Source organism: Anabrus simplex, chromosome 13 (assembly GCF_040414725.1).
Source record: "Anabrus simplex isolate iqAnaSimp1 chromosome 13, ASM4041472v1, whole genome shotgun sequence".
NCBI lineage: Eukaryota > Metazoa > Arthropoda > Insecta > Orthoptera > Tettigoniidae > Anabrus > Anabrus simplex.
In genome coordinates, this window is record NC_090277.1 from 55,542,853 (window position 1) to 55,568,061 (window position 25,209).

The following is a 25,209-nucleotide window of genomic DNA, read 5'->3' on the forward strand; positions in this document are numbered from 1 at the left end:
GAGGCTTTTGGACACCATCCCAAAGAAGCCTTTTTTGCAAAGTTTCCAGGACATGTATCGCCGATTTCAGCAGTGCATAGTTATGGGAGGGGACTATTTCGAAAGACAGTAAGGTCACTGTCGTGCATTGTTCATATATGTTGACAGTACAGGACTATTCACCGAACTTTATTGTCACCGGTTGTATATGCACGTGCCGTATTCACAATGCTAAGATAATAGTAATTGGACGGCTCCATCTAGCCTGCTGTAGGACTAAGTCAAAGTGTAAAATTTTGAAATCCTAAAGGTACGTGTAAATTTGTAGGCCTATATGACGGTGCTGTAATGTTAAGCTAGTAGTAAACTCAACCTATAATATTGTAAGTCGTAGTGTAAAGTACTGGAAGTTCAACTCGTTGGCTGAATGGTCAGCGTACTGACTTTCGGATCAGAGGGTCCCGGGTTCGATTCCCGGCCAGGTCGGGAATTTTAATCGCTTCTGATTAATTCTTCCGGCTCGGGGACTGGGTGTTTGGATCCGTCCCAACACTCTCCTCTTCATATTCAGACAACATACCACACTACCAACTACCGAAGAAGGGTTGGTGTCAGGAAGGGCATTCGGCCGTAAAACAGGACCAAATCCACACGTGCGACGCAGTTCGCAGCCGCGACCTCAAAGATGAGGGAAAAGCAGTAGGAAAATAATAAGAAGATGTGTTAAGCACTGGAAATACGTAACTCGTGTGTGAATTTGTATATAATTAAACACTACAACGGGGCTGTACGGTTCAGAATGCCTTATCTTAAGTAAAAATGAGGAACTGAAAGAAATCGAGAAGAAGGAAAGGAAAATGTTGAGGAAAATTCTTGGACCTCAGAAAACGACGGATGGGACATGGAGGAAAAGGAGAAATGAGGATATCTACAAGTATTCCGGAAAGATCACGGAACAACGGGAAAACGAAGACTGAAATTTTACGGACATCTCATCAGAATGGATGACAACCGCCTGAATAAAATAATATTTAAATATATAATTGGATTGAGGAGGACAACGAAATGTGCGTAGGAGGTTAAGAAGGACGCAGAAGAAATTAAAACAACACCAGAATTGATCCTCAACAGAAAGGAGTTTAGAACTCGAGTAGATGAGCACAAATTCCATGAAGAGTAGTGGAAGAACAGGCCCAGATTTGTAATATCTGAGAAGCAGAGAAAAATATGGAGTGAACGAATAAAGAAGTTCTGGGAAGAGGAAAGAAAAAGACTGGCCAGAAAGCATTAAGTTTCACGTGGTCCACAGTTGGCCAAATTTGGGAGCAAGAAGAAGAAGAGGAAGGTGCTGAATTTAGAATGTTAAACCAGTAGTATTTCTAGTAATAATTTCTTTCCATGGAATTGCCTGTTGTGCTGTTGTTGTAACTCATAGTCTAAACGTTTGAAATACTTACGCCACGTGTGAATTTGTATAAGACGGCGTTGTTATATTAAGCTAGTAGTAAGCTCAACCTATAATATTGTAAGTCGTAGTGTTAAGCACTGGAAGTTCATTAGTTGTGTATACGATGATAATGGATTTATAATCTTAAATCAGAAGTATTTCTTCTAATATTTTCAATCCATGGAATTGCTTGTTGTACTCTTGTTGCGTAATTAACCTTACTTTATTATCACACTACTCTAAATGATCGTTGCGACCGGGACATTCCCCAGTTGCTGTGTATTTGTTAGTAATAATAACAATAGATAAGCTCTCCCCATATCGAGCCTAGTTCTTCTGCGTCCATTTCTGACGCGATAACCGCTGTCAGTGTTGAATAATTTCAAGATAAAGATGCGTACAAGAGTTGCAAAAGAGGTTAATGGAGGTACTCAGTTTATTCACACTTCAGGTTCGATGAATGTTGAAAGCCGTAACTGTTTTAATGTCTGTATCAGAAATAACTTACGCGGTAACGAACTTTATTTAACACATAGAAGAGAAATATTTTAATGGTGCTTACCGAAGTAGAGGAGAGTCGTATAATATGGAATACCATTTACTTTTGGCAGTATAACTTCTTACCTAAATCAGTTACGAAATATAAATAAATATGGTTTGAAAATTCAAATAATTAGCCAAGATTCTCTACATTTTTAAATTGTAAATTGTTAATGTCTTCACGTCAAAATTATTTCTTTCAAAAAGTTGCACTTGGTGGGTAATACGGAATAGTCGGCTAATATGGAATAGTAGGGTAAATAATATGTAAATTAAAATACAACTTCAATAAATTCATTCAGTTATATTTAAGGAACGTTCTTACAGGTGGACGTACAGAAATTTTAAAAATCGAAAGAATAAAGTTGGTAATTAACTTAAATGATAATCTGTATACACTAATTATTCAGAGTTTTCTTTTTACAGTCACTTGTTCATTCAGTGACAAAAGTCACAGATGCAGAAACTGAGATCTATAGGTAATTAAATGTTATAATATACCAGGATTAATGCAATTAATTTTAATTAATTTTAAATGTCATTTTACTTTGAAACTAAAACAGTATTCCATATATCCCGACACACCATGTTTGAATTAAATGATTCGTCATGCCCTAAACTTTGCACAACAAGGAAGTTACACTGGTGTAGCAATATAAGCAACTCTTGTACAATATGTAACATTGGATTTCCCAGGACTAAACTCAGTTTTGGTAATTAATACAAGCTTTAAAAGAATTACCTGCAAAAGCTTTTCAAATATGAAAAACAAATATGCTTGCTCCACGCACTAACCTCACTCACGAGCATGTCGAAACTGTATACAAAGCATCATGAGAACATTTACCGTAATTCGACGAGTTTCCACGTGAGAGCAGTACCTTACAGGCAAGATATTGTGGTATTCCTTATTGCCTGACTATTCCATATTACCCGATTCCCCTCTACTGTTCTTAATTTGGTGATACCACCGAAAAAGAACAGAAAAAAAGGAAAAGAAAGGAGATCTCTATAAAAGCGAAGAAAGCCAAAACACGCTGCATACTATCAGAAAGAAGAGAGTAAAACTTTTCGATCACATAATGAGACTCATGAAACATAATTATTTTGAACATGTTTGCAGCAGTAAGAATGGCAGTCAATGGGGTCAAAGAATAAAGAAAGACATGGAAGAAATGGGGATAACTGAAGACATTAAACACGACAGAACATCTTTTAGAAGGTTATTACAAGATTTTAAGTGTTTCCAGGAGAGACAAAAAGGAAGAAAAGAAATTGTATCTAGGCGGAAGAACGGAGGAAACAACAAAGCGAGAGAATGAAGAATTATTGGCGAGCAAGAAAAGAAGCGAGAATTAAATAACGCAAAGAAGTGCAATGGGTAGTTTACGTCGTCCATCGATGGCCAAATTCGAAAGAAGAATAGGCTATTACAGGTTTTTTTTTTACCAAACATTTCACCACACTAATGTCAAAAAAGTATTTATATTAACTAAGAAACGGAAAGAAACACATATTTTAAAAGAACAATGGAATATTAGAAATTGGTCCGACTCGTTGGCTGAATGGTCAGCCAACTGGCCTTCGGTTTAGAGGGTCCCGGGTTCGATTTCGGGCCGGGTCAGGGATTTTAATCGCTTCTGATTAATTCTTCTGGCACGAGGACTGTTTGTATGTGTCCGTCCCAACATTCTCCTCATCATATACAGACAACATATCACACTACCAACCACCACAGAAACACGTAATAGTGCTTACATCCTTCCACATAAGGTTGGCGTCAGGAAGGGCATCCGGTCGTAAAACATGGCCAAAACACATGTGCAACGCTGTTCGCACCCGAGAACCGACAGGTGTGGGAAAAAAGCGGTAGGATAATAATGGAATATTAGAAATTATCTGCTGATAAGAGAATATTACGGGACTCAAACTGGATCGCGTGTCATGTTCGTTGAAGGTGAAGAAACAACTAATGTTCAAAGATAGGTACCAAGATACTGTTTAATATTTTCAGTCTGTGTTAATGTCTGTCGTGCTGTCTTTAGACCATTACATTTTAAGTCTCAGAGAAAATGATAATATGTCATAGCCCCCGGAGAGTCAGTATTAAGTCCGTAGTTTCCTCTACCAGGATGACGTCACAGAGGTTGAAATTTCCAAGTGTGAGTCCAGAAAATATTTTCTTTTTCATGGAGTATCATAGAGGATATCGATAGTCAGCTGGTAAAATTTCAGGTTATTCGATTTAATCGACTCATATAGATAGATAGATAGATAGATAGATAGATAGATATATAGATAGATAGATAGATAAATGTCTTTATTGGCGAAGTTAAGGCCTTACACTAAACCAATTATTGTACATAGAATCAAAGTTAACACTACCGTAATTAGTCTAATACTAAATGCACCACAGTTAAACACAATCGAAATATTTTATAACAGAAATAAAATTCCGCCCCAGTGAGATATAGGTCTACATATTTATAATAATAATAATAATAATAATAATAATAATAATAATAATAATAATAATAATTAGTGACAATAAATTACCCTTATACATCGCAACCCGCATATAAAACCGTACAGGTTTTCTTCCGCTTAAATAAAAATTAACGCGGGCATCAATTCATGTCGAACAAGGTCGTACGAGAAATTCGTTACATTCCAGGAAGAAATTCAATTATGACGCATTCCATTTTAACAAGAAAGTTGCCGGGCTCGGTACCTGCATTCGCTTTAGTGCGGCCAGTATCCAGTATCCGAGAGATAGTGGATTCAAACCCCAATGTCGGCAGCGCTGAAGATGGTTTCCCGTGGTTTCCCATTTTCACACCTTAATTAAGGCCGCGAACGCTTCCTTCCCACTTCTAACCGTTTTACGTCCCTAGACTTGGAAAACCAATAAAGTTAATATGATCGTGAATTTTGTTTTAATCTTGAATAAAAAAGATCATATTATGGCCTCAGATACAGTGTGCAATCGTTTTAAATTGACGCCTTCTGGCTGCTTGCAATTCCATTTTACTCTAGGCCTACTAGATGGTAGAGTAAACTGAATCTCTCTTGGGCGTCCATGGCTGAGTTTTCATTACCGTATTTACGCGAATAATACCCGCACAGTTTAAAAAAAAAAATTGAGGCACGAAATTGGGGTGCGCGTTTTATTTGCGTCAATGTTGGCCTTTAATTTTTTTCAAATTAAGCCTTCCTAAAGTTAGGATGCGGGGATTATTCGCGTAAATACGGCAGTTTTGCCGGGTAAACACCAAATACGTCACCAGAAATCTTTTACATCCAGACATCGTACGACATGGAGTGTCGAGGGGAGTTTCTTCCACCCTTCAAAAATCCGACTACCTCTCCCGGGATTGAACCCGATATCTTGGAATCAGGATGCCGACACTCTACCACTTAGTCGAGCAGCTCGTTTCCTTATTACCAAGTCTTAGCCCCAAGTTTGCAACATTTTCGTGACCCTATTATTTTGTTGGTCAACGGCCGTAGCCGTGTTGAAACACCGGATACGTGAGATCTGCGAAGTTAAGCAACATTGGGCGTGGTCAAGATTTGGATGGGTTGCCACGCGCTTTGGGGGTGGGTAAGGGAATGGAGGACCGGACAGGAACTGGCCACCCTACCGCACGTAAACTCCGGCTCAGACACACCCCTGCGGAGGTTTGGACCTTCCTTCGGGCAGAATACACCCTTACCTTACCCTTTTGTTAGAATTCATCCAGAACAAATCGTGCTGCTTTCCTTTGGATCTTTTCCAGTTCTCATATAAAGTAATCCCATACTCTAGTTGGGGTTTTACCAGTGACTTATACGACCTGTCCTTTACATCCTCACTACTACCCTAAACACCCTCATTGCAATGTGAAGAGATAAGGTAAGGTAAGGGTTATTCTGCCCGAAGGCAGGTCCGAACCTCCGCAGAGGTGCTCCTGAGCCGGAGTTTACGTGCGGTAGGGTGGCCAGTTCCTTTCCGCTCCTCCTTTCCCTTACCCCCACCAACAGCGCGTGGCAACCCATCCAACTCCTGACCACGCCCAATGTTGCTTAACTTCGGAGATCTCACGGGAAGAGATCTGTACCCTTTATTTACAGTCCCGTTTACGCCGAAGCCTGTCGCACTCATCACGGGCAATAATAAATGACTGATAGATGAAATGAAATTATATTGGAGAGCGTTGCTGGAATGAAAGATGATAGGGAAAACCGGAGTACCCGGAGAAAAACCAATTCTGCCTTCGCTTTATCCAGCACAAATTTCACATAGAGTGACCGGGATTTGAACCACGCTATCCACTAGTGAGAGGCTGGCGCACTGCTGAATGAACCACGGAGGCTTCTGGAAGTGATAATTTTTTCAATTTCTGATCCCACATCCAGTGTTATAAACTTATCCCTTAACTGTTTAAGAACCTACCTCTCCTATAACGATCAGGAATCTCCACTGCCTGATTCTTAATTATTCACACTCCCCAAACCGAATTCAAAAACCTTATTGGAACTGCCAGCCATAACGAAAGAAGATTTATTTTTATTTCATTCTACTCGCTTCTTTTTAACAATTTCCTAGGGTTATTCCCCTACATTTTCACGAGGTATAGTCATCTAGAAGAAGAAAATAATAGATACAAGTGATAATGAAGATCTAAGATAAAATTCTAAAAGAATTTAAATGTATAAAGTCCACCCGTTCAATGCACGTTTCCCATTTAATAAATGGTCTGTTTAAAAAGTTACATTGTTATCGAATTTTTCACTCCCTTTCCAGAGCATGACAAATAGAACAACAGTTAACAGTCTTCACAATTTTTAAGTATTTCCTCCAGCCAACAAATAGTTGTATTAAATACGGTAGGACCCACACTTACAACTAAATTCGTCCAAGTTTGAAGCTATGTATATTTTAAACACAGATTTCCATTGCCATTGTTGATTGTATTTTATCTCAAGTTTTTTATGTATCACTGTTTTTTGGTATATGTCTTTCTTATTTATGTTATTTTAGCTGATGATGACCTGTAGGCTGGGTCGAAACATGTCCTATGTAACTTTTCAGACAGACCATTTATCAAATAGCGAATGTGTATTGAACAGGTGGACTTTATACAATTAAATTCTTTTATAATTTTATCTTATATATTTCAAGTCAATACGGAACCGGAATAAAGTTCATTGCGTTTAACGATGAAGATGACAAATTTCTAGCGAAGGACGAAAATGAGCGTCAGTTTTTGTCCTACGATGATTCAATATGTGTGGGAAGCAAAGGAAGAAAGCGGTTTATTTGTGGGAAATGTACGTAGTAGTTCTGCAGATTGGTGACTAACTTATGTGACTGATGAGTTGAGCAATAACAGACGGAAGGCTGAACTATGAATGCTAGTCCATAATAGCAATAGAATCTTGTGTGAAATTCAGTGGTCATTTATTTTATTAATTGATAGATGTTTTTCTTCTTTGTAATCCAGTCCTCAACAACAAGGAAGTGATAAAATGTCAAATATTGAACGTTTATTTTGAACCCTACCTACCTTCTCGTGACAGTGTATGTTACAGAGGGTTTTACGTAACTTAATCCTACGGAGCAAACTGCTTGGACTAGTCTACTACTAACGGAACTGGACCGAGTAAGTTTGCTGCGCAGTTAGGGTCGCGTAGCAATGAGCTTGCATTCGGGATATAATGAGTTCGAATCCCACCGCTGGCAGCCTTAAAGATTGTTTTCTGTATTTTCTCCTTTTCACACCAGGCAAATGTTATTTAATTAAAGCCATGGCCACTACCTTCCCAATCCTATACACTACATTTCCTGTCATTGCGTCACCGAAAGCCTTCGATGTGTTACTAGCAAAAATGAAATGATCATAAATATGGCTGCTAATTTCAGATGGCCACCAGCCATAAGACATAGCCTGCACGGTTGCAAGGTAACATTGTCTGACCATCCATCCATACCTTACATCACTGCCTGCACGGTTGCTAGGTAACATTGTCTGACCATCCATCCATACCTTACATCACTGCCTGCACGGTTGCTAGGTAACATTGTCTGACCATCCATCCATACCTTACATCACTGCCTCCACGGTTGCTATGGTTACACCACCGTTACAAATTCTGTCGCGTCACGTTACTCAAATTTTCCGACGATCCCCAGTCATAAGACATATCTACGTCACAAAAGAAAACGGAACTAGAGTTGGAATCTTTTTCATCTAAGGAGGCCATGACGAGGGAATATATTCCAGTGAAATAAAGGGGGTACCGAAAGAAGCCATCAAAATGTCGCATCAAGACTAAAGGTCGAACAAGAATGAATGTTCAAGCCCGGCCTTCCGGTGATTTTTTTATTATTTATATTTACAAATGAGGAAGATTATGCAGCCATTATTTACACAGTTAGAGAGCATACATTTATAGGTATTCGTGGTTGAAGAGGAGTCGTAACTTATACCTTAAAACGACAGTCTGATAAATATTGACAAATTACAGCGCATAATTGTGGAGTTAGGTTTGATAAGAGGACGACAATTGAGGTCGGCAGTGGGGCATTTAACTTGACTAGAGAGGAGTCGAGATAGTTATTTCTTACATGACAGGAGGATATGTTTCAAGTCAGCAATTTCTCTAGGGTCTTCTGGGCAATGAGGGGTGACCAATACATTGATGCTGTGGAGATGAGTGGGATAGCATCCACGAACCAGATGCATTCTTATTAAAGATGAAAGTTGCCTTCGTTTTAATTTTCCGGCTCAATGGCTAAATGATTAGCGTGCTGACCTTTGATCACAGGGGTCCCGCGTTCGATTCCAGGCAGGGTCGAGAATTTTAACCGTCATTGGTTAATTTCGCTGGCACGGGGGCTGGGTGTGCATAACGTGCAGATCACCTACGGGAGTCAAATCAAAAGGCCTGCATCTGGCGAGCCGAACTTGTCTTCGGACACTCCCGGCACTAAAAGTCATACGCTATTTCATTTTTTTTTAAAAAAAATTTCGTGTTAATTTCAAATCCTTGAACCAGACTTGCGTTCGGATGGTGGGCTGAATTCTAGCACAGTGCTTTCCTCTTCTGATGAAGTTGGGAAGCAGAAAAGAGCTCGTTAAGTGGCTGAGAACAAACTGATGTTACAAGAGTCGGGATTAACGAAGAGAGAGCCCATCTATTTCAAGATAGCAGTGCATGAAGAAGTGTAAATTTTCCTTGTTCTTTTGCGTTTCCACGTTTGTCCTCGTCTCCTTTTCTATTGCACCCTCTTCCAGTGCTGACCTGTCATTGTGTTCTTGCCTTTCTACAACAAATATTTCGTGCCAGGGACTACAGCTTTTTCCTGGCTGAAACCCGAAAGGCGACGGAAGTTTCACGCACTTATGATTTATCAAACTCTGAAGGTAAATCCACCCAAATACATTTCTTCAAAAAAACATTTATCATCCTATATATTGTAACACAAGATCTGACACTGCTATTCCCGTCAACCACTCTTCAATGTATTCGTTGTGGCTAGGTCACGACTTTGGAATTCACTTTCAGCTGCTGTCAGGAATTTTAACTCAGTATCAAAATTTAAAACTGCATCCAGAGATTACCTGTTCAATCCCGCTGATAGTTTCATGTGATTGGTGGGGTATGATAGGTTGTGTGACTGTGATACGTAAGCTAATAAATAACATTGGCATTTTACTTGTTCTTGTTATTATAGTCTACAGTAAATGTACATAATATTTAGCTTTTAACTCATGGACATAGATTACTGTTTACGGCCTTACTTGTATTTACGTTACTTTATTATGTATTGTGTTTTATTTGTGCATTACCCTATATGTTTCAATTTGTTTTGTTACTTTTTCATTATGACTTTTCCTGATTTTTTTTTTTACTTTTATGCTCCGGATTTCTTTTTTATCTTGTTTTTCTTTGTTGAGCTTTGCTTCATTGTTTTTTTTTATGGTATGTTCTCCATATGTGTTATTTAGCTTAGTTATCCTTGATATTCTAATAGAATAGTGCATTTCTTTTATATATCTATTGTCTTGTAATTTACGAGGTTAAGTGTAATAGAGGGCCACGAGCCGTAACTTCGCCACTGCTAAAATAAATAAATAAATAAATAAATAAATAAATAAATAAATAAATAAATAAATAAATAAATAAATACATAAATAAATAAATAAATAAAGAGTATAACTCATGTTATATCGCGTCCTCACAGTACAAGTTACTGATTACATTCTTAACAGTTAGCAGAAGAAAACGATTATATTTTTAAAAAGGGAAAATACACTCTTTTGAAATATGTTGATGAAGGCCTATTGATTTCAAATCTTCTACAATGAATAGAATAGAATAGAATAGAATAGAATAGAATAGAATAGAATAGAATACTGCCATCCCTCAATCTCGAATCACCTGAAATCCAATTGCAATCCAAACTGTGTTTTGATACATGCATTAAACATTACGTAGGTGTGAAAATTATTAGACTCAGCAGTAATTTTGGAATATTTCCATTGTTCCACTTGCCTGACCATAAAAGTCATGTTGTGCTATAGTGGAGCTCTCTTACGTGTTACTTCTTGTCAGTTAAAAGTAAATTATAGAACACAAGTTACTTTTTTTTTCTCCAGTTTCATAAGTGACGATATTATGATCAGCTGACTCCTTTCTTTCCCCATGGCACTACAGCCCTTGAAGGGCCTTGGCCTACCAAGTGACCGCTACTCAGCCCGAAGGCCTACATATTACGAGGTAGCTGACTCCTCTATCAATATTAAATTTTATGTTGAGTATTTTTAATTTCTCTTTTGAGTGTAATTAGAAAAAATGGAATTACATGAAGTAGTTCTCTGATATTTTGATTTACTTGAGGCGCTGGTACAATTGGCGGTGCTTTGTGCTATTTACTACTAATCTTGAAGGATTACGAACAGACCAAACATAAATATTTAATCTACAAATTCCACACTAGGCCTACATCTTTACATCGAATACCTGCGAATTTACTAACTGATACTGACAAACTTATCAAAAGCACATTGAAAGAAGTTCTTCAACTTCCAATAGATACACCAGACAGCATGTTATACTCCGATAAAAATTATAAAGGGCCCCGCTCCTGCGACAAAAACTCCGTGAGAAAGAATTCGATGTCTGGTGTACCTTGCCACAAAAGGGTAAGGGTGTTATATTCTATAAGGAATACACATCAGCAAATCACTGAGTAAGAAAACCCGAAGATTAAACTAGCAGTAACTAGAGAAATGCCATACAACTAACAGCAAATGTAGCTCCAGTTCGTGAATTACCTGGCAGGTCCCAAGACAATAAATTCTGTCAGCGTTGCCACAGTGAGTTTGAAACACTTGGTCACTTCTTGGGTTCCTGTCCTTTTAATGACATCCTACGGAATTCATTGTATAAGATCTATGATTTTGTCCTGTAAGGAATTCCTCTGTAGCCTCCGTGGCTCAGGCGGCAGCGCGCCGGCCTCTCACCGCTGGATAGCGTGCTTCAAATCCCGGTCACACTATGTGAGATTTGTGCTGGACAAAGCGTAGGTGGGACAGGTTTTTCTCCGGGTACTCCGGTTTTCCCTGTCATCTTTCATTCCAGCAACACTCTCCATTAACATTTCATCTGTCAGTCATTTATCATTGCCTCAGAGGAGTGTGACAGGCTTCGGCAGCCGGTACATTTCTTATTCTCGCCGCTAGATGGGGCTTCATTCATTCCATTCTTGACCCGGTCGAATGACTGGAAACAGGCTGTGGATTTTCCAAAAAAAAAAATGAAATCCTCATGGATTTCAAAATTACCGATTCATACTATTTTTATCAATAAATAAGATCTAATATAACATGCCAATCAATTATAGGTATATTTTATACAACCCTTGCGTATGTCAATCAACTTTTTCATGTAAGCTTTGTCGTTTTGGTAGCTGCCAAATGGGGAAAGCAGCAATACATGCATTTCTCTCCCCCTCTAGTAAGCAGAATGAATATTTGACTGAAAGACAGGGAGTTTCATGGAACAAACTATAAAGACACGTGAGGGGAATAAACAAGAAGTAAGGCAATTTAATTTGTGTCTTGTCTTTCGAGTCTAATAATTTTCACACCTCCGTACAATTGAAGTTATTAACTAATTCAATTCAATTTTTAATTGTAGTTTTTTCTTTTAGGTTTATTCATTTAGTTTGTTCTAGACATTAACAGAGTTATATAGTGTAGGACAAACATGTATCTTACCCTCCCTAAGTTGTATTAGTGCTTACTGGGCTGAATAGCTCAGATGATAGAGCGCTGGCTTTCTGGGCTCTACAATTAATACTGTCTCTGTTTTTAAAAATTCAAACTTATGTCCCGAAATACAGCGGTCTTTTTTTACGTCGCACCGACACAGATAGGCCTCCTATGTAGGACAATTCTGTGACGGTGCAGTAGGGGAATTCTATGCCTCCATTTGTATAAACGCCTGCCTTTAACCTTTATTACAAAAATATATATCAAAATAAGAGGCTTGCAATGGTGTCTCAACGGCGCAATACTGTATCCGCCAGCGTCTTGGAAAGGTGTAGCAATCCAACTGATAAGCCCACTGCTACATTGAGGCGAAACCCTGGTAATTTCACAATTGAAAAGGCCTGAATTGCTCATTTCATCATGTTAATTTACTATTAGTAGAAAAATGCACAATCTATAGTAAGTTATTAGATATTAAATAAATGGCTCATTAACATGCACAGTATAAGAAAATACAAGTACAAGACTGAAACCAATTTAAAAAAAAGCAAAGTAAATCAAATATCTGGTTCCTTGGAAGGTTGGCAGTGGTCTTCGGTACCGAGAGTCCTGGGTTCACTTTAGTAGTAGGGGAGACCGGGGCTAGTTGTTACAGGGGCAGGTTGTTACAAACATCTTTTTGAAAAAACCAACAGGAGCAGCGCACCCCTCTCCATATAATGTGTTGACCTTGCCGTCCCTCACAATCCAAGGGAGTCTCAGGCTGCCTGTGGATCTGTGAAATTTTTAAAATGGAAAAGTTTATTTTCGCTGTGTGTTTAGGCAGCGTCTTGCACCTTTCCGATCTTTAACCACGTGATCAAATATACAGGTAAACAGATTTTTTCTGTTTGTGATTTAAACCCTCAGACATAAGCCTTAGTTTTCTAATGTAAGATAATTCTATCTTTCCTCTGTGATTAACTGTAACACAAAATATAAGACGGCGGCTACTGGGGCTAGTTGTTACTTACCACGCGGGGCACGTTGATACATGTAACGATTCTTCGTGGAACAAGCCTGGCTCAAGTATATCCACAGTTACCATTAGCACAGATAGTCTCAAATTACCAGAAACATTAGAAGATGGAAATACAGCATTACGGCATGTTTGCGATATAAATAATTTTAGAGGGGCATTTTTTCATATTTTTTGTCTTCACTGTAGGCTTCGTGATTAAACTTCAGCTCAGATCATTATAAACTAGTAGAGTATTGGTTTAAAATGATGTTAATTAGGTCATAGGGGCAGGTGATAACCTATGATATTAATTGTGTATGTACGGTCAGTTCTAAGCCATAAGCCTGGTTGGATCCTCAACAACTCCGCCATCAGCTGTCATGGATGGCCTAGGCATCACTGAAGAGGCGTACAAGGGAAATGAGGAGTGAGGTAGTAGTTTACCGTTGCTTTCCTCACCGAGCCAGGAGTCACAAACATATCAGTCTGCAAGCCCACTGAAATGCATGCACCAACTGACCTGATGAGCAACATTTTCACACCATTCATAGCAGGGACTGGCTGCATAAAGAATGACATTACTAGCATCGCTCATACCTAAGTCACTTTCATATTCTCAAAGCCAAGGATAAGACTGAACAGATAATTATGTTATATTTAATGAATGGGTTAAACATATTTTGAATTTAAAATGAAAATTATAAATATTTATCATATTTTCAGTGACATTTTACTCTATGTAACAAAGTGCCCCTCGCATGTAACAACCTGCCCCGCTGTGGGGCATGTTGTTACAGAATACCTAATCTGATAATAATGTATCTTATTGACAAATATGTGCATGTTCTAGAATTTTTCAACTGCTATTCTTATGATAAAAGTTTGTTCCTTCTATCAGCAAAATTGAAATTTCATTTACTATTCACCTTAAAATTTTAAAAAATGAAAACCAAAAATTGTAACAACATGCCCCGGTCTCCCCTAGCCTAGTTAATTTTCACCGACTTGAGGGCTGGGTGTTCGTGTTCGTCTTAATACGTAGGCCTATCTTCATTTACATTTCGACAATCAATAAACACAGAACCATGTAATAGTGAATATGTCCCTCGACAGACAGTAGCCGTCAGGAAAGACATTCGGCCGTAAAACTGGGCCCAACTAGCATATATTGCCGACCTCAAGTAATTGATAAAAATCTAAGAGAAGAAGAAGAAGAAGAAGAAATATTAATCAAATGTTAATCTGAATGAAGTAATGCTGTAGCAGGCATTGACATGACGCATCGACTTTTCTGCGACTCTTTTTTTTAGATTGATATTTCTTGGACTATCTTTTTGTATTTTCACATTTCCTCACATGAACTGCCACTACTAAAACACTATAGTCCTAATAAGAAGCCTTCGAACTCAAACTAAAATGAAATATTTCGTTAATCAGTCCACATTTCGTTTGATATTTATCTTTCTGTGCAGTAATACTTTCTAGAACATAGGCTATCATCCTAAGACTTCTTGAAATAAATTCACCAGCGCTCGCTTTAAACAAAATTATAGATGCCTTTGGAATTATATCACTCCCTTTCCAGTGTGATCATACTATGATAGAAGGCTTTGGGCGCTTTACAGTTAGGGATGTATGATAGTCTGTTGTTGAGGAGGGCCATAGCCGGGGAATCCCCGCCGGTCAAATATAAACACTTCTCTAGTTGCCACCAATGTTGGTGGGTACTGTCCTTATTCTTGCCTTTCTCTGTACAAAGGCAGGTCTGGGGAGTATGGACAAGAATTCTATTAGCATTCTATTTAGCGCCAGCAGCGATTAGGAAGGCAAATTTAATAAAAAAAAAACACTAACCCGCAAATAAATAGATCTATCTTGCTAGAATAAACAGGCCTATATACCGTTAAATAAAAGAAATCAAGTGATATGTTATTTATTATATATCTTCATATTTGGATCACCGCCAGTAGTGATCACATGAATGGAGACAGTTTGCGCCTCGAGTACGTTCTGAAATGCTATCACAGAAAGGGTGCATCTGGCATTGATCAAACTCAAGGGATTTGAACGAAATTAAATATAATTCGGAAAAATCACGGGGTTAGTAGAGATCTCCCGGGTTTGTGACTGAGGCGTTGAGAACCAAACAGTGAAGCATATCACAAAAAAAAAAAAACTGCTCTGAGATCCTACAAAGGTGAAAAGAAAGTTCTATACCTGGAGACACCGCAGTACATTGTTTATATTCGCAATTGAAATTTTAAATCGTAATTATTTCATGCACATATCATAGGATAGCTGACTCTGTGCATCAGTGGTAGAGTGTCGGCTTTCGGATCCCAAGACAGCGGGTTCAAACCCGGCAGAGGTAGTCTGATTTTTGCAGGGCAGAAAAAATGTCCATTCACAAATCCATATCGTATGATGTCGGCATTTTAAAGATCTGTGGTGACACATTTGGTATTTACCCGACAAAATTAATTAAAACTCAGCCGTAGACGCCAAAGAAAGATTGGGTTTGCCCTGCCATCTAGTAGACTTAGAATGAAATGAAATGTCGTATGGCTTTTAGTGCCGGGATATCCCAGGACGGGTTCGGCTCGCCAGGTGCAGGTCTTTCTATTTGACTCCTGTAGGCGACCTGCGCGTCGTGATGAGGATGAAATGATGATGAAGACAACACGTACACCCAGCCCCCGTGCCAATGGAATTAACCAATTAAGGTTAAAATCCCCGACCCGGCCGGGAATCGAACCCAGAACCCTCTGAACCGAAGGCCAGTAGGCTGACCGTTCAGCCAACGAGTCGGACTAGGCTTAGAATAAAACGGAACGTCGAAATTGACGAGCAGATAGTTAGATTGCGTCAAATTAAAATAAAATTTCTGCACACTGTCATACAATTATTATTATTATTATTATTATTATTATTATTATTATTATTATTATTATTATTATTATTATCATGGATAAGTAAATTGAAACTTTTCGCTAAAATTTCGAGTTCTATGAAATGTAACACCATTAAGAGAACAAATGCCTTCGAAATGTTGGTGTTCGAAGGATGTTACGGTACTCGTCGACTGACCACGTCTCCAGTGCGGCCGTTCTCAGACGCAAGAGGTGGGAACGAATGTTGGTGTGTACAATTACGAAAAGAAGGACATACTATGAGGAATAAAAAGTAGAACTTACTTAAACTGATCACGCAGGATAAAATTGATGGACGTAGGAGTCGTGGTCGAAGGAAATACTCTTAGCAGAGGAACTTACGGGATTGGACAGGACTAGATTCTAGTAGGCTGATGAGGACAGCCGAATATCGTACAGACTTTGGCTGGGATTGTGGCCAACCTTAGCACTGGCATATCACGATCTGACCCAATTCCCTAAACACGATAATTAAATTCATTAAAAATATCTCCCTTAACAACGATAGTTCAGTCTGAAATATCGTGTCTATTGATTAAATGTAGCCTATTATATTTTACGTAATAATAGAAGTAAGGGATAAAAATAGTTTGGAATCTCTCAAAGACAATTAATCATTTGTGTCAACATATTTCAAGGGAAAAAAAATATATTTCATTTGGTTTGTAAACAACCAAGAAATGTAGCCTAACTTAAGTTAGTTGGAAAAAGTATTAGGTCTAATTGCGTCTGTCTAATGCAGTGCTTTTCTTTTCCTGCCGATGCGCAGTACCAACGCCTTATGTTCGCAAGTTTCTTTTAGAAAGAACTGCGATTTATTGACAAATAAATTAATTATAAATATTCCAGCGAATGGCTCTGTATTCACGAATTGAATTTTCAGGTTTGGTTGTCACAAGTTGGTACCATGATTTCATGTCTCATGGGCTTCAGCAGCCAGGTATAGGAAGCTGTGTTTACTTCCCGACTGTTTCCAGTGTCAGACTATCACTTCTATATCCGCTCTGCAACATGCAGGTGTTCACGTGAGATTTGAATAAATCTACAGTAAGTTAAATTCCAATTATTGTTCAAAATAAGTAGTTTCTTTGTGTCAATGAGCAAAATAAGGAATGAAGAAGCAGATATTGTCAAATCTACCTGCGATCCTATAGAACACAACAATAGCACCGAAAACATACGCGGTTAAGGGGATCACAAAACCAAGATCAAAGATCCACGGGGTCAAAAGGAAACAGATTCTGATAAAGACTGGGCAGACCACTGGACATTTTCGAGAAAAAAACTTATGAGAGAGAAAGGAGGATAACGACGCGGGTTGGCCTATGTCGGAGTGTATGTTAGAAGAGTGGAAGTTGCTGTAATAACAAATTTTCTCCTAGAAAAAGAGCCCTGGTCTAATGTACTTTTGCTATTTGCTTTACGTCGCACCGACACAGATAGGTCTTACGGCGACGATGGGAGAGGCTTAGGAATGGGAAGGATGCGGCCGTGGTCTTAATTAAGGTACAGCTCCAGCATTTGCCTGATATGAAAATGGGAGACCACGGAAAACCATCTTCAGGGCTGCCAACAGTGGGGTTCGAACCCACTATCTCCCGGATGCAAGCTCACAGTTGCGCGTCCCTAACCGGACGGCCAACTCGCCCGGTGGTCTAATGCATTAGTCTATAGCCAAATCTTGAAAGGATAACCGCTGGTGAAGGACAGAAAGACGATCATACAATGGTCGCTATAAATTTTCTGCAATATGAATGGCAAATCTTTCAACTTTTAAAAACAAATTTTCCTAGGAAAACAGCTTCAGTAATAAGACCTGGGTTTCATTCGGTAGGCTGAAATAATTCTATCCTACATTATTCCTGTAATTCATAGGGCCTATTATTAAGACATTTTGACTATGTCCTCAGGCTTACCTCCACAAGAATAAAAGCTGGTTTCAGATCAAGAATCTATTCTACACAGTATAACAAGTTGAACTTCCGTTCTTTTCAACTGAACTTCTCATTGTTCTCCTGTCGTAAGATAATTGAATAACGCATTTTAATTGGTCATTACATAAAGAAGTAGGTAATAGTTGTACAAGCGGTGCTGTGACGGAAGTTCAAGAAGGCCATGCCTAGGAAACACCGATTGGTGAAAAATAAACAATTAAATAATATTTCCAGTGCCTTCTGAACATTTACTGTTTCAAAATGTGGGTAGACTATCATGTTTGATGTAGGACATGTATTTCAATGTTGTGAAATTAGAACTTACTTATTCAGAATTTCTGGTAGCCTATGTAAGTTATGTTATATTTTCTAAATATTGGACAGAGGATTAAATTAGAGTTATATACTATCAACACCCACAATTACGTCTTCTTTTAATCTCAAAAAAGCCTATGGCACATTTCTACCTTATTCGAACTGAGATAATCTATTCTTCTTACTAAAGGTGCCGTATTAGGACCCATGATAATGGCTATCAATCTGACGTATCTATTCGTATGTGTGTTCTTCAAGGCGGAATAGCTTCTGAGGTTTTCTTATATACTATCTGTCCAGTCTTAAATGTTTCCCAACCAGGATGCTTCTCTTTTTCCAACGCCCCCTGCGACCGTCATTCTAATCAAGTGAATACAGCTGCATTTAGTGTCCCTACATCTTACTCGTGTAACAACAATGACCAAACGTAGCACATTCTTCATCTCAGCTTAAAATTTCGATTTATAATACAAATACGACAAAAATAGAAGGTTAAATTAAGAAGAATTTTGTGCTTTTTGCAAAAATTCGTTGAGTTTCGTCCATAAAAGTTTGTTGTTCGAATTTTAAATCACACAACTAATTTAAGTTTAAATACCCTGCCATTTAAAATGCTTTCTTTCTCCTTATTTTTCTTCAAAAAAGCGAAGAAAAGTGTGGAGAGCCCAATTCCTTTAGATATAGGCCTAGACGAAGGCAGGTGATGCAGGAAATATTAGATTAGGAAATGAAGTCTTAAAGGAAGTACATGAATATTGTTACTTAGGTAGTAAAATAACTAACGATGGCAGAAGTAAGGAGGACATAAAATGCAGACTAGCACAAGCAAGGAAGAGCTTTCTTAAGAAAAGAAATTTGCTCACTTCAAACATTGATATCGGAATTAGAAAGAGGCATTGTATGGAAGTGAAACATGGACGATAACTAGCTCAGAAAGAAAGAGAATAAGAAGCTTTTGAAATGTGGTGTTACAGAAGAATGCTGAAGGTGAGATGGATAGATCGAATCACGAATGAAGAGATACTGAATCGAATTGGTGAGAGGAGATCGATTTGGCTAAATTTTACGAGAAGAAGAGGTAGAATGATAGGACACATCTTAAGACACCCATGACTTGTTCAGTTAGTTTTTGAAGGAAGTGTAGGTGGTAAGAACGGTAGGGGTAGACCAAGGTATGAATACGACAAGCAGATTAGAGCAGATGTAGGATGCAATAGTTACGTAGAAATGAAAAGGGTTAGCACAGGATAGGGTGGCATGGAGGGCTGCATCAAACCAGTCTATGGACTGATGACTCAAACAACAACAACATAGAATATTTTCTTTAACGGTCATGTTTACAGTTGCAGTTTCTGAGAGACGTGCCGAGTAACAAAATTAATGATTCCAAACTCTCCTATGAGTCAATTTCAAAAGAAAGAAAAAGAAATCAGTCAAAACTAGGGATAGTACTGGCAGAGAAATCTTGTTCGAACGTAGATACAGTATCTTATAGCGAGAAAAATGGATGGTTAAATTATTGCGTGTTTCTTCATCAATTAATTGAGTAGGCCTATCATCCGTAATCACCTGCCGTACGAATTGTAATTTAGACAATTAATGTAAGCTTAAACATTTTGGATTTTAAAATAATTTTCTTCGTCACATACAGGGATATAATTTAAGTGGCTTTATACACTAAAATATCTTCACTTGTTTTCTTTATTAGACTATGTTCTGATCTTTCTTCGTCTCCGCAACCATTTTCATGAAAAAACTTACAGTATTTTCCTTTTATATATAGTCTATACGTTTTAGTGAAGAAGAGTACGCTGCAGACAGAATAGTAGGGGTGGCATATGAGCACCGCTGTACCTCGCATGACATTCCCTGTTGGAACTGTGTTATCTACTCTCTCGGTTAACGAATAAACAAAGAATTAAGCTGACCAAAAATATGATTTCCGATTGAGATAACTAAATGAATTTTACGAATTTTACGATTGAGTTTGCTGAATTTTATAAAGCTATTCTTTGACCTCGTATTTCATCAATTAGTTGGAGGATTCTCTTAAAATGCTTCAGAATTCTTCACATGTAGCTGCTTTCGAGGAAAAAAACAGAAATTGCCACAGTTAATTAAAAACTGAAGGAATTAGAGCTTAAAGAATACCACCAAAAAATTCTGCAGGGACAGTTAAAATTTTATTTTTACCCTCTCCAGGCCTATGATTCCAAATAGAATCACTTTCATGTTTTCTGTGAGTTTCCTAAGTAACACTTTCATATTCTTTTGGAATCACTGTTAAATTTTCTTAATTTTTATAAAATTATATGGGTTTTTGTGCAGAAACTCTCTTCATCCCTATTTGAAGAGGATTTTCAATTTTCCATCTGTTAAATAAATTTGGGCTGGAGAGGGTTAAAAATCTATATAAATGTATCTGTTAATCTCGTGGTGTTTCATTCGTTATAAGAAAAACTTCTGCTTTGATGATGAGTGAAAAATTGCCCTTTTTGCTTTCTACTTTTAGGGAATTTTGCGTGTTTTTTACGCCATACAAAACGTTCGAAAGATTATGTAGGCCTACACACCCGAGGCCCATAGAGATACCAGTTCGAGTGCACGAAATTATTCATTACCTCTCAACACGCTTGCAGGCTAGTTTAGGTTTATGAGGGATTTGACGAGCGACGGAATAATAATATTTCCAAAGTCTCCTATAAATCAATTTTTGTTCTAAGAAGAAAAAATATGTAGTCAGAACAGGGGACAGCATCGACAGAAATAAATTGTAAAATTATTATTATTTTATATTTCTTAATAAATTAATTGAATCCCGTCTATTAACGTTGGTTTTTACGGGTTTTAAATCACACAATTAATTGAAGCTTAGTCCGGCCCCATGGCTGAATGGTTAGCATGCTGGCCTTTGGTCACAGGGGTTCCGAGTTCGATTCCCGGTAGGGTCGGGAATTTTAACCAAAATTGGTTAATTCCCCCGGCACGGAGACTGGGTGTATGTGTCGTTTCATCATCATTTCATCCTCATTCCGACGTGCAGGTCGCCTACGGGAGTCAAATCAAAAGACCTGCACCTGGCGAGCCGAAGTCCTCGGGCTCATCCCGGCACTAAAAGCCATACGCCATTTCATTTTCAATTGAAGCTTAAACATTCTGGAGTTTAAGTTCTCAGAAAACTATGTAATTTAAGCAAGGCATGGAAATACTCAGTTCGTTTTTATTTTTTGTCTGTCTATCTGTCTGTCTGGCTGTTTAGGGGCCGATGACCAAGCTGTTTGGCCCCTTTAAACAACAACCATTATCATCATCATCTTCATCTTTATTTTCTGTCATGCTTAGGCCTATAGTTGTAATTTCAGAGGGTTGTGTCGAGCGACAGATAGTTTCAAAGCCTTCCATGCATTAATTCCCTTAACAAGAAGAAAAATTGTGGGCAGGATCGTTAGAAATCTTGTTTGATCTGAGAAACACCGAGAAAAGGAATGTTCCTTTCAACACTCGAGTCTCGTCTGTGATTGCTTGCAGTAAACATGTTAGATTACATAAAAACAAAAACAAAGCAACCTCATGGCACAACAGCCCCGAAGGGCCATGGCCTACCAAGCAACCGCTGCTCAACCCGAAGGCCTACAGAATATGAGGTGTCGTGTAGACAGCACGACGAATTCTCTCGACCGTTATTTTTGACTTTCTAGACCGGGGCCACTATCTCATCGCCAGATAGCTCCTCAATTGTAATCACGTAGGCTGAGTGGACCTCGAACCAACCCTCAAATCCAAGTTAAAAAAACCTGACCTGGCCGAGAATCGAAGCCGGGTAAGAGACAGACGCACTAACCCTACACCGGGGGAGGTGGAGGCTTTTAAATCACATATCGTAGCTAAAATATTTCAGCAAAATACTTCTCTTTTTCACAGAAAATGATGGTATTTAAGAATGACATGAGGAAACTAATATTTCTTTGTAGAGTAGGGCCTATGCCGCCTTTAATCGATTCTTCCTTAACTTATCCTAGCTCATTTCCTTCATATTTTTTTTCACTTCTCATTGCTGCCCCCTCTATTCTAATATTTATTTATTTTTTACTGTGCTATACCGTTAATTACGTGTCATATCTGTATTTATCCTACTGTGCCTAGCTTTAATAAGTTCTTCTCTTCGTTCTATTTTCAGTCTTTAATTTTCCTCGTTCTTTTCATTTGCCTTTGTGTTTTCTTGTTAACTGTTCTATCACTACAGTTACCTTGTTAGTTTTAAAATTTTCTTCCGCTCCTTTTGTCATTAGATGATTTTTTATTGCTCTTTCATTTATTTTTTAAGTTTGCATCGTGCTACTTTTTATTGTAAATATATTTTTCATTTTAGAACTCTGTAATTCGGCATCTGGCTCCTTTGGTTTCCCAAATAAATAAATAAATAAATAAATAAATAAATAAATAAATAAATAAATAAATAAATAAATAAATAAATAAATTTTCTGGCAACTCGCTGATAGTTTTAGTTCCTGAGACTGGCAAAACAAGACGCGCGACGGTGTAAGTGCGAGTATAGGCCTATTTCCAAAGCCTCCTGTAAAACATTTTACATATTTTAGTCGGAACTAGAGACAGCATCGACAGAAATGAGATGTAAAAATGTTTTTTCTTACCTTTTCCCGTTTCTTCTCCGCCGCTTGGTAGCGTACACGGTCCCCAGTTGGTTCATCATGTGCGGCGAAGGGCTCACGTGGTGGTGGCGTTGTTGCTGCTGTTGTTGCGGCGTCGTTAATTCACCTCCAAATACGACGCTGGAGGCGGCAACGAGCGGCGGTGGAGGAGGTTGAGGGGCGGTTACGGTAGGGCATTGAGCCACAGACAGATAATCCGCCGTGATGCTGTGAATGGGAACCAGCGTAACCTTTTTATTTTATCCTTGTACTTCAAAACAAACACCTCACCACTTTTTTTTCGTATTGCACCACTATTTTTTTTTTCGTTGATGTAATATTGTACCGGAAAATTCACTTTACATCATGTTTTATTAACGATTTTGGTTTACTCAATTCTTCGCTAACACCAAAAATATTTTATTTCTGCCGAATAACACAACACTTGACCACAAGCAACACTGCACTGTTAGATGTTCTCTCAAGACTGACACATTCCGTAATAACACTTTACTAAATTTACACTTTAATTTTGTTGAAAAACTGCGCTGTAATTTGATTTTTAAATTATCAATCACACGCAATAATATTTATAATTTTCTTTGCCTTCCTAATCAAATTAATCAACCACCCACCGAGGCTTAAAATTTTGTTCGATTATATAATTTAATTTCTTATCTTTTCCACTGTTATTGAATGTATTTTTCTCAGGTTTCTGTGAAGGCCTGTTGTTTATGAGGATATTACAGGAGAACGTGGCTACACTCTAGCCTTCAAACTGGACTACTGCTAACCACGCTTCGCTCTGCCGTGAGCTTCCCCCACTCTGCCGTCACAAGCAATCGAGTAGTGGGATGTTTAAATTAAGCCCCGCCTCTTCAACAGTAGTGTCAACCAATCATAGAAGGTGCACGTCATTGGAATAACAATGGCAGCTAGCGAACGGGGAACTCAGGCCCTGTAAGATTAACAGCAAGTGGCGGGGTTACTCCACTGAGATCTTGTCTTGCCTCGTCTCCTTCAATGTTTTTCCCCCCTGTTTCTGAATATCAGTAGATAAAATCTCTTTCACTCTTTTTTTTAATAATAGGAACTTAATAATTCTCTCCCTCTTTTTTAAAATTCTTCAGACGTGCTTCAAAGCTGCTGCCGTTTCTGCTTCCATTCAACGTCTATTGATAAACCTGCAAAGATAAGACAGAAGAGTAACATTAGACTCCACGAGACAGAAACCTAATACCCAGACCGTGGCACCATCTGACGACAGACTGTTGAACTAACCCACTCCCACCACAATTTCCCTCGCGCGTTTTCGTTTCAGAAGCAAACCATTTCATTTCGTCTTTCCTCTTTGTAGACTCTTCTGATAAATAAAGGAGTTGCAAGTACAAAGGGTGAACTCAATATACGCAAGTTCAGAAATTATATCATTCAGGAGAACTCTAAAAAAGAAAAAAGAACTTAGTCGAAAAATTTAGGATACAAGTGAATCACCTCATATTTTTTATGAAGATCTGGAGAAATTGCTGAATGGTGTGGACACAATCTTGGAGAAGGAGTAGAAGATGAAAATAAATTAATCCAAAACGAAGGTAGTGGAGTGCAGTCGAAATCTAGTGATGCAGGAAAAATTTCATTAGGAAGTAGATGAATATTGTTACTTGGGTAGTAATATATCTAACTATGGCAGATTAAGGAGGACATAAAAATGCAGACTAGCCCAAGCTAAGAAAATTAATTTGCTCAATTCGAACACTGATATAGGAGTTAGAAAAATGTTTTTGAAGATTTTCGTCTGGAGCGTGGCATTGTATGGAAGTGCAACATGGACGATAACTCGCTCAGAAAGAAAGGGAATAGAAGCTTTTGAAATCTGGTGTTACAGAAAAATCCTGAAGGTAAGATGGGTAGATTGAATCAATAATGAAAAGATACTGAATCGAATTGGTGAGAGGAGATCGATATGGCGAAATTTAACCAGAAGAAGGGACAGAGTGATAAGGCACATCTTCAGATACGCAGGACTTGTTCAGTTGGTTTTTGAGAGAAGTGTAGGTGGTAAAACCGGCAGGGATAGACCAAGGTATGAATATGACAAACAAGTTAGATTATAATTATGTAGGATGTAGTAGATACGTAGAAGTTAGCACAGG

At 38.3% G+C, this 25,209-nt stretch overlaps 1 protein-coding gene across 1 annotated transcript in view; it reads right to left on the reverse strand.

The window, feature by feature from the left end:
- The window catches only part of ss (spineless), a 770,665-nt gene extending 746,845 nt beyond the window's left edge, over window positions 1-23,820 (reverse strand). The window contains exon 1 of the mRNA XM_067157402.2: window positions 23,060-23,820. Coding sequence (XP_067013503.2) covers window positions 23,060-23,118 — 59 coding nt within the window. The 5' untranslated portion in view covers window positions 23,119-23,820. The remainder of the gene's footprint in view (window positions 1-23,059) is intronic.
- Window positions 23,821-25,209: the final 1,389 nt, after the last annotated feature.